Below are 17,331 nucleotides of genomic sequence, written 5' to 3' on the forward strand. Positions count from 1 at the left end.
TCCCCAAATGTGAGTCTTTTAATCTATTCAAAAGCCCATCTTGATTTGTAAAAAAAATAAATACACAAGACATCTATTTCATGATCCTGGGTTCTTTCCAGGCCAGACCCCCTGATGGACGGGACGCATCGTGTAAACACATGTGACCTGGCCAACAGGGAGTGGGTTCCAGTTGTGCAGCATCAGTGGCCCATCTCCAGAAGTTTCCACCCCTGGGTGCTGCCCAACCTCTGGGCAGGGGAGCGTGTGGGAGCAGCGGGCCAGGAGGTGCTCACGACCTTTCCTGTAACACTGAGCGTGGGGAGCGTGAGGGACGCATGGAGCTTGCTCCCATGCCATGCTCTCTCCATCGCAAGATCTGGCTCAAGACGCTGGGTGGCAAGCAGATTAGGTGTTTGGGAACCAACTTTTAGCTCCCATAATGCACAACAGGATGGAAATCCAGTCTTGTTCAAGCGCTAATTGTGACCAAAGCCTGAAAGTCTGGCGCTGGTCAGCAGGCTGGAATGTCTGGCTGCAGTGTGGTGGGCTGCTGTTCTTTGGCTGTCTCTCCCTCAGACCCTACCAGACAGCGGCCCTACCTCCTCAGTCAGTGCCGGGTCCCCTTCCTCAGCACATCCCCCACAGCCCCTCTAAGGGTGGGGGCCTGCCTGGGAATACAAGAGTCCTTCAGCAGAGATGGCGTCACCGAGGCCCACGGTTCGAACAGGGTCTTTGCACACCAGCACAGGCGTGAAGTGGAAAGAGATGCCCTCCCTGTGCCACACCACCACTGGTTCACTGGGGTTCAGCGTAACCCTGACACCGGCGCCCGAGTGGGAGGTCAGGAACTCAGAGGGGGCCCGCAGGGACACCCGGCTGGCATCGATGGTGTCGGTGGCACAGGCCTGAGTCCCTGCCACCCGAGCACCCGCAGCCACGGCCGCCAGCTGGTTGGCCCAGTGTCCGTCCACGGTGGCCAGGATGTGGTAGACCAGCGTGTGGAAGTGCACCCTGGTGAGCGCCGAGGCTCTGCCTGCGCTGCGGCCATGCTCCTTCAGGATCCAGAAGAGGATGTCGCTGACCATGCCCACGTCGGGGATGCCGCTCCAGGAGGACAGGGAGGAGTGGGGGCCTGAGGCCGCCTGGCTAAGGAACAGCAGCTCTTGTTCATTCAGCCCGAGGGACGTCACAGCAGGGAAGACCTGCTGACAGAAGCAGCACGGTAGGTCTCTGAGGGCCCCTCACGGGGGAGACAGCACCTTCAGGCTTCCCCCCCCCCCCCCGGGCGCTCCCTCCACCTGTCCACAGTGGGAAGTGCAGCTCCGCCCACGTGCCCCCCAGTCCCGACACCGGTTCCCAGACAGGGCAGGGGAGCGCTGCCACACTTGTCCACCGTCCCGGCTCCTGCCTACATGGTCAGCAGGCGTCAGTTTCACTGGCAAAATGGAGGCAGCGGCTGCACAGCAGGGCTGCAAGCGACAGCCATCAGCAGGACAGCCACCACCCCGTCCAGGGCCCAGGCGTGTGGACAGGCCGCTTCTCACGGCCGCCAGAGCAGAACTCGGGCCATTGCTGCCTCCAGTACCTGCTGGGCGCCCACTGCTGCCCAGGAAAAGCACTCAGTCCCATCAGCCTTCGCGGTGGGAGACCTAGCGGGGCCCCAAGAGGGTCTCTGACTACGCAGGGGAGCCCAGGTTGCCTCCACTACCTGGTGCACGATGGTGCCCATGAGCTCCTGGTTGGTCATGCTGGCCAGCTCCAGGTGGACCAGAATGCCGGCGGGCAGGTCAGAGATAGAGGCCACCACCTGCAGAGAGCGGACAGCACTGCCATCAGCAAGGACTGGCAGGGACCTCCGGTCCCCAGGGCAGAGCACAGGGTGTAGGCGACAAGCAGCAACACAGGCAGCCACGTGCTGGCAAGCACAGAGGGCAGTGGGGGCAAGGAGTCTGTCCCCGAGGTGGCCTGCTGGGCACCCAGGGGGGCAGCTGTTACCTCCAAGAGCCTCTTGCGCTGCAGCTCCCTGCTCTGCCCCTCCATCATGTGCAGCCCCGAGAGCACCACCAGGTCCGGCCGGAACTCCTCCAGGCTGGACATGAACACCTCCAGGGCGCTCATGGCCCCGTTGGAGAGGTCGTGGGAGAAGATGAAGCGGTTGGCGTGGGGGGCCCTGACCTGGCCCCACTCCTCGCCTGCAGAAGCCGTCAGCATAGTGGGAGAAGGAGAAGAGGTGTCAGGCGGCTGAGTGGTGTGTAGAAGGGCTGGCAGAGGTGCCAGGAGCTGTTGGCCTCAGCCATGACGGCCTCAGGTAAGCGGGTGCCACCCAGGATTGTGGGCAGCGAGGAAAGAAGTGGAGGCCCAGACTTAGCCGAGGCCGGGCCCCTGGCTCTGCTGTCAGAGAGGGAGGAGACAGCACTCTCCCCACCCTAGTCTGGGCCACCAGATCTCCAGAGAGGCGCTGGGCTGTAGCCTGAAGGACACTGGTCACTCTGTGTCCTGGCCTCTGTCATGATCTGACGTCTCACACCAGTGTCACTCAGGGGAAGCAAGGGCCCACCAGCCCTTTGTTGACCAGAATGGGTCCTGCCCTGCAGAGGCCGCTCCCTGGCCACTCACCCGCCTGGTACTCTAAGATCAGGTGGAACTCATCCGCTGCCTGCAGGGACTCTGGTGGCACAAATACGCTGTCGTCAAGAAGCTCCTGCAGCTTTGGGCCAACCGGACCACAGAGGAGGACCTGGGGATAAGCTCATTGTCACCTGAGGCCAGCCCAGGCGGGTCCAACCCCCTCCCACGGCACCCCCACCCACCGGGAGCAGAATCTGCAGGAGCCCTGGCTGACCCTCAGCCCTAGACCCCTGTGCAGGCCACCGCAGTTCTGTTGCTGTGGCCCAGACGCACCCCGCTTCCTTGCCCTCTAGCCCCCTCCCAGGGGATGAGAGCAGAGAGGCTGTCACCCCCATGCTGCCGGGAGTTTCACAGCCCCGGCGAATTCCCGCACCTTCTCTCCCCAGACTCTGCCGGCCACAGCTCTTAGTGAGGAGAACCTGCAGCCCTCCTGCTTCTCTCCACCTTCCGCAGGAAGCTCATTCTAGAGTGTGCACTGCTTCTAAAGCCAACTCCCATGCAAAGGAAATCTAGAGTTCCCTGGGGAGGGGCCTCCAGGTCTTAATCCCCTCAGCAGGTGCCCCCATGAGGTCACAGGCAGCAGAGACCTGGAATTCAGAAAGTCTGGGAAAGGCGGGCTCTGCAGTGCTCCCAAGCCCTTTCTCGGCTCCAAGCCCCGAGCCTCTGTGGAAGCGTCTGTCAGTGTGGGGCCCCACTCAAGGCCCTGGAGCCTTGGCAGGAGGGCCTGGCCCAGCCTCAAAGTCCCCAGAGAAGATCAACACCAGCTGCAGCTTAATATGCCTCGTCCAGAAGCTTCAAAGGGCACCTTCAGCCCGTAATTAGCGGCTCCTTTGAACAGAGGCTTCCTGCCTAAGGAATGCCAGAAGCTGGATCAGAAGAGGCTCCCTACGTTCCTCTCACTCTGACCAGAGCTTCCATTCTTAATAACAAGGTCCAGACTCACCCTCTGGCTTAAACAAACTCAAAGCCCAGACAAAATAGACAGTTTTCAAAGTACTGATCTGCACACTAGGCAACACAGGACAGTGATTCTTTTCTTTTTCACTAGAGCACTGCCCAGCTCTGGGTTTTGGGGAGTTCCAAGGACTGAACCTGAAACTTCTCATATGCAAGGCAAATACTGTGCCACTGTCCATACATATATGCACCAACACACACACACACACACACACACACACACACACACACACACACACACACACACACACCTACCTGTATATGGTGAGTTTCACAAGAGAAGGCAGAGATAGACAGAAAGAAGCCAAGGTGTTTAGTGCATTGGCATTAAACAAGAAGCATCAGGCTAGCAGCCCTGTACTCTGCCAGCTGAGCTATTTCCCCGCTGTAGGACAGTGAGGAACAGAAAGAAAAGACTCATCTGGTTTAATCCTAATGCCAAGATGAGACGAGCAGCAAACGGAAAATACAGATCAACATCTTCCTGGAAACATGTAAACATTTTAAAACAGAATGTAAGAAATTGAATCCAATGACGTATGCAAAGGACAGGACAGCAGTCCTGAGGCCATAAAGATTGCTGTGACACTGGAAGCTCACTGTCACTGCACTGAGTGAACTCTCGGCTGAGTCCCTACATCCACTCTTGGGAGGCCCCGGTCCCCTCCACCCGGCCTCCGCTCTGCTCTGAGGCACACGGCGGCAGATCGTGAGAAGCTGCACTCAGAGGCTTCAGGCCCAGCTCTCCCTCCCCGGGTGTGTGACTCCGGACAGCAAGGTAGCAGGTGTCTTGTGGCGACCAAAGAGCTAGCGTGGTACCGGGTACTGTAGTGACTGAACGAAGCATGGAAGGCGCTGGGAACTGCCTAGCCTGCCACTGCCCGTGTCCATTATCTTCACCCTTACCTGGTGTGGTGCTTAAGGAGTGGGGTCTTGGGTTAAAGCGGGCCCACCTCTTGCCAGCTCAGAGCCCCTCTCTGCCTCTGGCATCATGTGCAAAGACAAGGTAGTCACAGGACTGAGACGGGAGCTGCCAGCATTAATAAGCGATCGTCTAAGTAAACGCCGCAGACAGAGCACGCGGCTGCCACTCGGTGGGCACTAGCTACACTTCTCCTTCTCACCCCAGGCCTGGCACCTGGTAGGCCCAGAAGCTGCATGAGGGACCAGGTGCTCACTCTCATTCCTCAAGTGACTAGGACTCCAAGGAAAGCCATAGACTTTCATCTGGGCATCAGACCTACCTCTAAATCCGAGCTGGCTGCAAATTTCTGTCCAATTAAGGCTGCATTCCCACCTGCGTAGTGCTGCAAGAGAGAATTCCGCAGAGTCACAGCACAATCTGTATTCTTTCCGTAAAAGCTGGGAAGTGACTTCACACTAGATCCACAAATGAAGTTAACAAACCACAAACCACATACCTGTGGGCTAAACAGACAATGGCTATAACAGGGAAAAGAGACTCTAGTATGAAAATCAGTACAGTTGCCTGGACCCTGCATCCAACCCAGTTTGCTTCAGGAGACCAGACAGACAGGGAAACACGAAGCGCGTGGGTAGACTTTCCCCGCCTAGCTAGCACACGTAATGATGTCACTCCCCTCCTGAAATGAACCAGACCCCACTCCTTCCACCCTTAGGTTTGTGTGACGACCCCTGGAGCTAGCCACCTAGACTTGAAGACACTTCCGTGTGGAGCCTGACATCTTAGGCAATTTCTTATTTAACTATAACACAGACTGAAAGTCTTGGGGAGGGGAATATTAACATTCTGTCAAGGGGGTTCAGAGTTTTCATACAGGAGTTTCTGAGCTTCTCTCTGTCTGCCAACCAGACTTACAGCTTAAGGGACTTTGGAAAGTCACCAAACCCAGTGAAAGGGAAGCAGTGCACAGCAGGCTTGACGATGTAGAGAAACAGCCGGGTGAAAAACAACAAAACAAACTACACGAGAGCTTCCATAGGAAAAAAGCTCTTTCACCTTTTGCATTAGGAGACAAAGGGCTGGGTCATGGTGGAAGAGAGACTGGGGGTTTAAATGCCATGCACAAGGACCAGAGTTCAAGCCCCTAGTCCCCACCTGCAGGGGCCAGTTTCACAAGTAGTGTAGCAGTGCTGCAGGTGCCTCTCTGTGTCTTTCGCCCTCTTCCCTCTCAATTTCTGTCCTGTTAAATAAAAAAATATTTAAAAATTAAAAATGATAATAAAATAAAATATGTAAACAAATGAAAAGCTGCCCATTGGCTGCTCAGCTTCCTGGCTGTCCTGTCCCCACCCGGCTCGCACCAGCTCATCCACACGGCTCTTCTCCTGCAGGGATGGCTCTGTGCCCACTGCTGAAGCTACAATGGACAGTTCCAGAAAGAAAAACAAGCAAAACAGTGACTCCTACACATGACCAGAAGTGGACACCACGAGGGCCTGTGGAGGTCTGAGAAATGGCAGGAAGTTTTCCCCACAGAACCCACCCAGGATGGTGTGAGCCACTCTAGAGGTGTGAAGGCATGTGTGGCAGCAGGTGTCATGCCTGGGGGTGTGACGGTGGCCCTGTTCCCTATCCTGAGGACACAGCTGGTCCACATACCTGGGACTTCATGATCTTTGCTTGGTTGCCACTAGGGTAATTAATTTCTGGGCCTTAGTGCCGGCATGACTCAACTGTTCTGGCAGCCAGTTTTTGGACAGAGTGAGAGGTAGAGACACAGAGAAGGGGAGACACCACAGCACCCTGAAGGTAGCTCCATGCGGTTTCCTGTGGCTTGAACCCCAGAACCCCAGTCCTTGCTCATGGTGACGTGTGCATTCTACCGAGCCAGCCGCCTGCCGGCCCTCTATGACCACGACCGTTCTTTTTCTTTTCTCATTTTTGTAGGGAGAGAAACACAGTACCAAAGCTTTCCTCAAGCAGCGGGGGTGGGCTCAAGTCCGGCCCATGCGCACGGCAAAGCAGCACTCTGTCCAAACGAGCTATCTGCCTTACATGGGGGAGGTTGAGAGGAGTGACAGGAGGGGCGAGCAAGCCTGAGCGCAGGGCCTGCTCCTGCTGAAGAGCTGAGCGCTCTACCTACTGGCCCCTCCCTACCTTAAACATGGCTGACGTGGAAAGGCGACACAGTAGGGAAAATGCTGGATTCTCAAGCACAGGTCCCGAGTTTGAGCCCCGGCCTCACATACGGCGCTCTGCTTTGCGCTCCCTCCATCCGCATTCAAAAATGTTGGGGAGTGTGCTCACAGCTGCGCTGACAGCCAAGCAAACTGCAACCGCCACGAGCCAGCATCACTCAGGGGACAGGCACGGTGCTAGGTACTAGCGGGCCTCTCACACACCTGGGCATCCGGGAACTCGGAGGCCACCCGGGCGATGTCACGGAAGGCCTCCTGGTTGCTGAAGAAGCGCTCGGCAGCGGCACCCTTGCCCATGAAGTGAGCGAAAGCCTCCTCCAGGTGGGCCTGCGAGTGCAGCACGGAGTGGTCCCTCCCGCTCCCAGGGCTGAGGCCCAGGGCCTGCAGGAGCTTCACCCCTGACAGCACCACATCCACACAGGCGTTGACCCTGCAGAGTGAGGAGAGGGTGTGAGGGTGGGATCGTGCTGCAGAAGAGGAGAGGGGCCTCTGGAGGAGGCCTGGACTCCCGGCCCTTCCTCTGCTGGCCACACGCAGCCCCCAGTGGGGGGTAGGGGCCACGCCTGTTGCCGAGGGGCTCCCCATTCACCGCAAGCAGCTTCGAGCTTGTGCATCAGCAATAAAGCCCCAATGGCTGGACTTCAGCGAGAGAGAGTCAGTCAGTACAGTGGCAAACAGCACAACTGAGTACGAGACTCCGGAAGGGAGATAAGTTTCCAGCCAGGGTTCTCATTTGACAGGCAAACATTCCTTTTTTAATGATTTTCTGTGTTTTTTATGGGGGTGGCAGGGGTGGGAGGAGGGAGAGACACCGCAGCACCCTGTGATGCAGGGATGGAGTTCTGGGCCTTAGAGCACAGCTCTACCACTGAGCCACCTCCTGGGCCCGTCAGTTTTTAAATTTCAATTTAAAATTGTATTTATTTCATGTGAAAAATTTAAAATTGTATTTATTTCATGGGATGAAGCCGGGGGTCTCGTGCTGGTCCAGCTTGGGTCTGAAAGGGCTGCATGTGGGTGTGATTCTTTCTATCACTGCAGGGAGGTGGGCAGGGGCAAAGTGTTGACACACCCACCTTCCTTTCTCCCCCCCCTTCCAGGATCTGTTCTGATTTTTGCCCCCCCCCCCCGAAGATATTTTAACACTCAAATCCTCTCATTCTTCTTGTCATGATGGGCTTCACTGCTCCAAGTTGATTTATTTTATTTTATTTATTATTGGATAGAGACAAATTGAGAAGGAATGGGAGACAGAGGGAGAGAGGCAGAGAGATACCTGTAGCAGTGCTTCACCACATGTACAGCTTTCCTCCTGCAGGTGGGGATCAGGGGCTTGAACCTGGGTCCTTGTGCACTGTAGTAGGTGCACTTAACCAGGTGTACCACCGCCTGGCCCAAAGCTGACTTTTTAAGATATTTATTATTAGATAGAGATAGAGAAGTTGAGAGGGGAAGGGGAGATAGAGAGAAAGACACCTGCAGCTCTGTGTCACCACTCATGAAGCTTTCCCCTTGTAGTTGAGGACCAGGGGCTTGAACCTGGGTCTTTGCGCACTGTAATGTGAGCACTCGACCAGGTGCACCACCACCTGACCCCGCCAAGCTGATTTTTTTCAGAAAGAAAGAGAAAGAGGCAGGGGTTGGGTGGTAGCGCAACAAGTTAACCGCACATGGAGCAAAGCGCAAGGACCAGCACAAGGATCCCAGCTCAAGACCCCGGCTCCCCACCTGAAGGAGGGTCGTTTCACAGGCGGTGAAGCAGATCTGCAGGTGTCTGTCTTTCTCTCTCCCTCTCTGTCTTCCCCTCCTCTCTCCATTTCTCTCTGTCCTATCCAACAACGGCGTCATCACCAACAATAATAGCCACAAAGTTAAACAAGGACAACCAAAAGGAAAAAATAGCCCCAGGAACAGTGGATTCTTGGTGCAGGCACTAAGCCCCAGCAATAAACCTGGTGGCAAAAGAAAAAAAGAAAAAAGATGTTGGTCTGCTTCTAATTCTGCTTCTAAGACCCCTTCTGTTTCATTGGTTTAATCCCCCCTGCTTAACACTGTGTTCTATTTACATAACCACTGTGAACTAAGCACCGCCCTGCCTTCAGGGCATTGGTTTAATCCCCATTGGTCACGATGTCTTTTTGCTCCGCCCCCTCTCCTAGTACACCCTGATTTTCACCAATCTCTTTTCACTCCACCCTCTCTACGTCACATCCTGTTTACACTCCTGTTTACATCCTGTTACACTGTTTACCTGTTGGCAAGTATATATATATATATATATATATATATATATATATATATGGACAGGATTGTGATTATAGTTAGTTTTAGATGGCTTAGATGGTGCTGCGTTCCGCATTAATAAAGACTGATCTGTGTACAGCTCAGCCATGAGTCTCTGGTCGTCTGTCTCCCGCCCGCGAAGCTAGCCCGGCATATTGGCGCCCTGAACAGGGACTGGCAAAAAGAGGCAGCGAGACACAGACCAATGTCTGTGTGCCTTTAAAACTAGAGACCCAGGCCAAAACACCAGGGGCCAGGTGCCTGCCTACAGCTTCACGGAATGAGCCACAGGCAGCCTAAAAGCTGGCTCATGCCACCACCCAAGTGTCCCTACTGAATGCAAGGGCAGAGGCTGAAGGGTGGACTCTGGAGCCCGCTGGGTCCCGACAGCAGAGAGGGGCTGGGGTTCAGTCCACCCAGCGGTCCCATCCAGAAATCACCCCCCTTCCCTCTGGGTCAGGATGGTCCCAACCCCCGCCTGGCCAGAGGGAGGACCCACACTCAGCTGACACCTCAGCCAGAGGGGGGACCCTACTGCACCCTCAGCTGACACCTCAGCCAGAGGGGGGACCCCACTGCACCCTCAGCTGACACCTCAGCCAGAGGGGGCACTCCACTGCACCCTCAGCTGACACCTCAGCCAGAGGGGGGACCCCACTGCACCCTCAGCTGACACCTCAGCCAGAGGGGGCACTCCACTGCACCCTCAGCTGACACCTCAGCCAGAGGGGGGACCGCACTGCACCCTCAGCTGACACCTCAGCCAGAGGGGGGACCCCACTGCACCCTCAGCTGACACCTCAGCCAGAGGGGGGACCCCACTGCACCCTCAGCTGACACCTCAGCCAGAGGGGGGACCGCACTGCACCCTCAGCTGACACCTCAGCCAGAGGGGGGACCGCACTGCACCCTCAGCTGACACCTCAGCCAGAGGGGGGACCCCACTGCACCCTCAGCTGACACCTCAGCCAGAGGGGGGACCGCACTGCACCCTCAGCTGACACCTCAGCCAGAGGGGGGACCCTACTGCACCCTCAGCTGACACCTCAGCCAGAGGGGGGACCCACTGCACCCTCAGCTGACACCTCAGCCAGAGGGGGGACCGCACTGCACCCTCAGCTGACACCTCAGCCAGAGGGGGGACCCCACTGCACCCTCAGCTGATACCTCAGCCAGAGGGGGGACCCCACTGCACCTCAGCTGACACCTCAGCCAGAGGGGGGACCCCACTGCACCCTCAGCTGACACCTCAGCCAGAGGGGAGACCCCACTGCACCCTCAGCTGACACCTCAACCAGAGGGGGGACCCCACTGCACCCTCAGCTGACACCTCAGCCAGAGGGGGGACCCCACTGCACCCTCAGCTGACACCTCAGCCAGAGGGGGGACCCACTGCACCCTCAGCTGACACCTCAGCCAGAGGGGGGACCGCACTGCACCCTCAGCTGACACCTCAGCCAGAGGGGGGACCCCACTGCACTCTCAGCTGACACCTCAGCCAGAGGGGGGACCCCACTGCACCTCAGCTGACACCTCAGCCAGAGGGGGGACCGCACTGCACCCTCAGCTGACACCTCAGCCAGAGGGGAGACCCCACTGCACCCTCAGCTGACACCTCAACCAGAGGGGGGACCCCACTGCACCCTCAGCTGACACCTCAGCCAGAGGGGAGACCCCACTGCACCCTCAGCTGACACCTCAGCCAGAGGGGGGACTCCACTGCACCTCAGCTGACACCTCAGCCAGAGGGGGGACCGCACTGCACCCTCAGCTGACACCTCAGCCAGAGGGGAGACCCCACTGCACCCTCAGCTGACACCTCAGCCAGAGGGGGGACCGCACTGCACCCTCAGCTGACACCTCAGCCAGAGGGGGGACCCCACTGCACCCTCAGCTGACACCTCAGCCAGAGTGGGGACCCCACTGCACCCTCAGCTGACACCTCAGCCAGAGGGGGGACCCTACTGCACCCTCAGCTGACACCTCAGCCAGTGGGGGGACCGCACTGCACCCTCAGCTGACACCTCAGCCAGAGGGGGGACCCCACTGCACCCTCAGCTGACACCTCAGCCAGTGGGGGGACCCACTGCACCCTCAGCTGACACCTCAGCCAGTGGGGGGACCGCACTGCACCCTCAGCTGACACCTCAGCCAGAGGGGGGACCGCACTGCACCCTCAGCTGACACCTCAGCCAGAGGGGGGACCGCACTGCACCCTCAGCTGACACCTCAGCCAGAGGGGGGACCCCACTGCACCCTCAGCTGACACCTCAGCCAGTGGGGGGACCCCACTGCACCCTCAGCTGACACCTCAGCCAGAGGGGGGACCCTACTGCACCCTCAGCTGACACCTCAGCCAGAGGGGGGACCCCACTGCACCCTCAGCTGACACCTCAGCCAGTGGGGGGACCGCACTGCACCCTCAGCTGACACCTCAGCCAGAGGGGGGACCCCACTGCACCCTCAGCTGACACCTCAGCCAGAGGGGGGACCCTACTGCACCCTCAGCTGACACCTCAACCAGAGGGGGACCCACTGCACCCTCAGCTGACACCTCAGCCAGAGGGGGGACCCCACTGCACCCTCAGCTGACACCTCAGCCAGAGGGGAGACCCCACTGCACCCTCAGCTGACACCTCAACCAGAGGGGGGACCCCACTGCACCCTCAGCTGACACCTCAGCCAGAGGGGAGACCCCACTGCACCCTCAGCTGACACCTCAGCCAGAGGGGGGACTCCACTGCACCTCAGCTGACACCTCAGCCAGAGGGGGGACCGCACTGCACCCTCAGCTGACACCTCAGCCAGAGGGGGGACCCTACTGCACCCTCAGCTGACACCTCAGCCAGAGTGGGGACCCCACTGCACCCTCAGCTGACACCTCAGCCAGAGGGGGGACCCTACTGCACCCTCAGCTGACACCTCAGCCAGAGGGGGGACCGCACTGCACCCTCAGCTGACACCTCAGCCAGAGGGGGGACCCTACTGCACCCTCAGCTGACACCTCAGCCAGAGTGGGGACCCCACTGCACCCTCAGCTGACACCTCAGCCAGAGGGGGGACCCTACTGCACCCTCAGCTGACACCTCAGCCAGTGGGGGGACCGCACTGCACCCTCAGCTGACACCTCAGCCAGAGGGGGGACCCCACTGCACCCTCAGCTGACACCTCAGCCAGTGGGGGGACCCCACTGCACCCTCAGCTGACACCTCAGCCAGAGGGGGGACCCACTGCACCCTCAGCTGACACCTCAGCCAGAGGGGGGACCGCACTGCACCCTCAGCTGACACCTCAGCCAGAGGGGGGACCCCACTGCACCCTCAGCTGACACCTCAGCCAGAGGGGGGACCCCACTGCACCCTCAGCTGACACCTCAGCCAGAGGGGGACCGCACTGCACCCTCAGCTGATACCTCAGCCAGAGGGGGGACCCTACTGCACCCTCAGCTGACACCTCAGCCAGAGGGGGGACCCTACTGCACCCTCAGCTGACACCTCAACCAGAGGGGGGACCCTACTGCACCCTCAGCTGACACCTCAGCCAGAGGGGGGACCGCACTGCACCCTCAGCTGACACCTCAGCCAGAGGGGGGACCCTACTGCACCCTCAGCTGACACCTCAGCCAGAGGGGGGACCCCACTGCACCCTCAGCTGACACCTCAGCCAGTGGGGGGACCGCACTGCACCCTCAGCTGACACCTCAGCCAGAGGGGGGACCGCACTGCACCCTCAGCTGACACCTCAGCCAGAGGGGGGACCCCACTGCACCCTCAGCTGACACCTCAGCCAGTGGGGGGACCCCACTGCACCCTCAGCTGACACCTCAGCCAGAGGGGGGACCCTACTGCACCCTCAGCTGACACCTCAGCCAGAGGGGGGACCCCACTGCACCCTCAGCTGACACCTCAGCCAGTGGGGGGACCGCACTGCACCCTCAGCTGACACCTCAGCCAGAGGGGGGACCCCACTGCACCCTCAGCTGACACCTCAGCCAGTGGGGGGACCGCACTGCACCCTCAGCTGACACCTCAGCCAGAGGGGGGACCCTACTGCACCCTCAGCTGACACCTCAACCAGAGGGGGACCCACTGCACCCTCAGCTGACACCTCAGCCAGAGGGGGGACCCCACTGCACCCTCAGCTGACACCTCAGCCAGAGGGGGGACCCACTGCACCCTCAGCTGACACCTCAGCCAGAGGGGGGACCGCACTGCACCCTCAGCTGACACCTCAGCCAGAGGGGGGACCGCACTGCACCCTCAGCTGACACCTCAGCCAGAGGGGGGACCCCACTGCACCCTCAGCTGACACCTCAGCCAGAGGGGGGACCCCACTGCACCCTCAGCTGACACCTCAGCCAGAGGGGGGACCCCACTGCACCCTCAGCTGACACCTCAGCCAGAGGGGGACCGCACTGCACCCTCAGCTGATACCTCAGCCAGAGGGGGGACCCTACTGCACCCTCAGCTGACACCTCAGCCAGAGGGGGGACCCCACTGCACCCTCAGCTGACACCTCAGCCAGAGGGGGACCGCACTGCACCCTCAGCTGATACCTCAGCCAGAGGGGGGACCCCACTGCACCCTCAGCTGACACCTCAGCCAGAGGGGGGACCCACTGCACCCTCAGCTGACACCTCAGCCAGAGGGGGGACCCCACTGCACCCTCAGCTGACACCTCAGCCAGAGGGGGGACCCCACTGCACCCTCAGCTGACACCTCAGCCAGAGGGGGGACCCCACTGCACCCTCAGCTGACACCTCAGCCAGAGGGGGGACCCCACTGCACCCTCAGCTGACACCTCAGCCAGAGGGGGGACCGCACTGCACCCTCAGCTGACACCTCAGCCAGAGGGGGGACCCCACTGCACCCTCAGCTGACACCTCAGCCAGAGGGGGGACCCCACTGCACCCGGGTGCCCCCAGCAGCCAGTCAGGGCCCCGGGTGGTGCAGCCCCAGCTCGCGGTGCCGGGCTGAGGGTGGGTCGCAGGCGCGTGGCCTCTTCCGGCGGCGGCCCCCGCACACCGGCCTGCAGGGAGGGGAGCTCCGGGGGCACAGCGGCCGGCACGGACCCGGAGGAGGCCGCTCTAGGCGGGCGTTTCCTGACGGCCACCAGGGACGGCGCTCGGCCCTCAGGCGAGCACACGGCGCGGGACCCCGAGTCCCCACGGGGCGCTGCACCGGCAGGCGGGGAGAGCGCGACGCGTGACGAGGCGGAGTGAGGCCACGGCAGCGCCGGGCACCCTGAGGCGAGGCCGGGCTCCCCACAGCGCCGGGCAGGCGGCCGCAGGAGGCACCGGGCTCGGGGGCCCCTCACGGGGCGCGGCGCGGGGGGTCCGGGTGAGGGGCGGCTGGCTCCGCGGCCGTGCCCCTCACCCCCTGCGGCCCTCACCCCCCAGACCCCCAGCCCCCGGGCGCCTACCCCGACTCTCGGACCCTGACCCCGCCCTCCTGACCCCGACCCCCGGACCCCCGGCCCCCGGCCCCGGCCCCAGCACTCACCCCACCGCCACGCGGCGCCAGCGCCGGGCCGGCCGCACGATGAGCGCGTCCCAGGCTGCCGCCAAGCGGCCCTCGGGGGAGTCGGGCGCGGGGTTCGGGGCGGCGGGCCGCAGCGAGCTCCACAGCGAGCGCAGCGCCGAGCCGGGCAGCTGCGGCTCCAGGAGGAACACGCAGCCCAGCGCCAGCGCCAGGACGCCCGCCAGCGCCGAGCCCCGCCACAGCGCCATGGGCCCCGCGGGCGCGTCAGCGAGCCGGGCCGCCACTTCCGGCGCGTCTAGTGACGCCACGACGCACGTCAGCCGGCGCGCCGCGGACACTTCCCGAGGGGCGGCCTGCTCCCGGACGTGGGCGTGAGGCTCTGTCGGGGCGGGGCCTGTGCGCGGGGGCGGGGCCTGTGCGCGGGGCGGTGGCCTGTGCGTGGGGCGGGGCCTGTTAGCGGAGGGCGGGGGCCTGTGCGCGGGGGCGGGGCCTGTGCATGGGGGCGGGGCCTGTGTGCGGCGGGCGGGGCCTCTGCGCGGGGCGGGGGGGGGTCTGTGCGCGGGGGCGGGGCCTGTTAGCGGAGGGCGGGGCCTGTGCGCGGGGGGCGGGGCCTGGCGGCGCCCGGGAACCAAACCCGCGGGCCCGCGCCCCTGGCTGACCCTGGGCGCGCGGCTGCTGCTCTGCGCCACCCTGTTTCCCGCTGGGCTGACTTGTGACTGTTTTCCCGTCGTGGCTTCCAGGGCGGAGACAGCACGGGGGTTGCGGGGCTGCACAGGCCCAGGCTCAGTGCCCCGCAGGCCGCTGCTAAGGGAGGAAAGGAAGGGTCGGGCGGCGGCGCAGCGGGTTAAGCGCAGGTGACGCAAAGCACAGGGACCGGCGTGAGGATCCCGGTTCGAACCCCCGGCTCCCCACCTGCAGGGGCGTCGCTTCCCAGGCGGTGAAGCAGGTCTGCAGGTGTCTGTCTTTCTCTCCCCATCTCTGTCTGTCCCTCCTCTCTCCATTTCTCTCTGTCCTGTCCAACAACGACGATATCAATAATAATAACAACGATAAACAACAAGGGCAACAAAAGGGGAAATAAATAAATATTTAAAAAATTAAAAGTATTAAAAAAAGGAAGGAAAAGAAATGGACGGAGGCAGAGGCAGAGGGACCGGTGCGGCCTGCTTCGCGCCTGCACCCGCCGCCTCACGCCACGTCTGGGGAGACGGACAGGCAGACAGACAGGCAGACAGGCGGCAGAGACGCCTCAGCCCTGGCCAGGCCGCCCCCTGCGAGCCCACCTGGGCCTGTCCTCCAGCTCTCCTCCCCTCTCTCCTCCCTTCCTCCTCGCTCCTTAGTCACGTGGCCCGAGGCGGGCACAGGCACCGCACGGCCCTGGACTTGCCAGCCCGCGGTCTTGTGTGGGAAGGACGACGTGACATTCTGGCCGCAGGCACAGAGCGGGGCATCGCTGGTCTGTGGCGCTGCGCCCGGGACCCGGTGCCATGCCGGGGTCTGTCCTCCTGCCCAGAGAGGCCGGTCCAGACTGCGGCCGGCTCCGGAGGGCTGGCAGGGTCAGCAGGAGCTAATGTGGGCCCGGGAGGAGGCAGGGAGCCGGCGCCCGTGGGCCCGGGAGGAGGCAGGGTCAGCAGGGGCGCCCGTGGGCCCGGGAGGAGGCAGGGTCAGCAGGGGCGCCCGTGGGTCCGGGAGGAGGCAGGGTCAGCAGGGGCGCCCGTGGGCCCGGGAGGAGGCAGGGTCAGCAGGGGCGCCCGTGGGCCCGGGAGGAGGCAGGGTCAGCAGGGGCGCCCGTGGGCCCGGGAGGAGGCAGGGTCAGCAGGGGCGCCCATGGGTCCGGGAGGAGGCAGGGTCAGCAGGGGCGCCCGTGGGTCCGGTGGAGGCAGGGAGCCGGCGCCCGTGGGTCCGGTGGAGGCAGGGTCAGCAGGGGCGCCCGTGGGCCCGGGAGGAGGCAGGGAGCCGGTGCCCGTGGGCCCGGGAGGAGGCAGGGTCAGCAGGGGCGCCCGTGGGCCCGGGAGGAGGCAGGGTCAGCAGGGGCGCCCGTGGGCCCGGGTGGAGGCAGGGTCAGCAGGGGCGCCCGTGGGCCCGGGAGGAGGCAGGGAGCCGGCGCCCGTGGGCCCGGGAGGAGGCAGGGTCAGCAGGGGCGCCCGTGGGCCTGGGAGGAGGCAGGGTCAGCAGGGGCGCCCGTGGGCCCGGGAGGAGGCAGGGTCAGCAGGGGCGCCCGTGGGCCCGGGAGGAGGCAGGGAGCCGGCGCCCGTGGGTCCGGGTGGAGGCAGGGTCAGCAGGGGCGCCCATGGGCCCGGGAGGAGGCAGGGTCAGCAGGGGCGCCCGTGGGTCCGGGTGGAGGCAGGGAGCCGGTGCCCGTGGGTCCGGTGGAGGCAGGGTCAGCAGGGGCGCCCGTGGGCCCGGGAGGAGGCAGGGAGCCGGCGCCCGTGGGTCTGGGTGGAGGCAGGGTCAGCAGGGGCGCCCGTGGGTCCGGTGGAGGCAGGGAGCCGGCGCCCGTGGGTCCGGGTGGGGGCAGGGTCAGCAGGGGCGCCCGTGGGTCCGGGTGGAGGCAGGGTCAGCAGGGGCGCCCATGGGCCCGGGAGGAGGCAGGGAGCCGGCGCCCGTGGGTCCGGGTGGAGGCAGGGAGCCGGTGCCCGTGGGTCCGGGTGGAGGCAGGGAGCTGGTGCCCATCGGTCCTCCTGGTGGGTCCTGATTCACCAGGCTCAAACCTTTCGTTAGCCCCTTGGGGGCGCTGCTCCCCTGGACAAGCTCAGGAAGAGTCCAAAGCTTGGTTCCCATGCGGAGGGAGGTGACAGGCCCTGAGGAAGGGGTCCTGTTCCAGCTCAGACTTCCTGGGAGCTTCTGCACCCTGTGGACAGCTTGCTTCTGTGAAAGG

At 62.4% G+C, this 17,331-nt stretch overlaps 1 protein-coding gene across 6 annotated transcripts; it reads right to left on the bottom strand.

Moving 5' to 3' along the window:
• ADPGK (ADP dependent glucokinase) lies at positions 1–14,757 on the bottom strand. 6 transcript variants are annotated; one of them, XM_060174276.1, is made up of 9 exons: positions 14,475–14,753; positions 6,895–7,120; positions 5,843–5,909; positions 5,648–5,732; positions 4,812–4,947; positions 2,599–2,719; positions 1,978–2,174; positions 1,691–1,789; positions 1–1,184 (listed from the first exon to the last, which is right to left on the bottom strand). In XM_060174276.1, exons 1-9 carry the CDS (start codon positions 14,699–14,701, stop codon positions 633–635), a joined length of 1,710 nt encoding a protein of 569 aa, XP_060030259.1. In that variant the 5' UTR covers positions 14,702–14,753; the 3' UTR covers positions 1–632. The 6 variants fall into 6 exon arrangements, with proteins under 6 accessions (XP_060030259.1, XP_060030258.1, XP_060030261.1 ...); XM_060174275.1 differs by having other exon boundaries at positions 1–1,187; positions 14,475–14,751; XM_060174278.1 differs by lacking the exon at positions 1,691–1,789 and having other exon boundaries at positions 14,475–14,757.
• Between the last annotated feature and the right edge of the window lie 2,574 nt (positions 14,758–17,331).

The sequence above is a fragment of the Erinaceus europaeus genome, chromosome 16 (genome assembly GCF_950295315.1).
Source record: "Erinaceus europaeus chromosome 16, mEriEur2.1, whole genome shotgun sequence".
In the NCBI taxonomy this organism is placed as follows: domain Eukaryota; kingdom Metazoa; phylum Chordata; class Mammalia; order Eulipotyphla; family Erinaceidae; genus Erinaceus; species Erinaceus europaeus.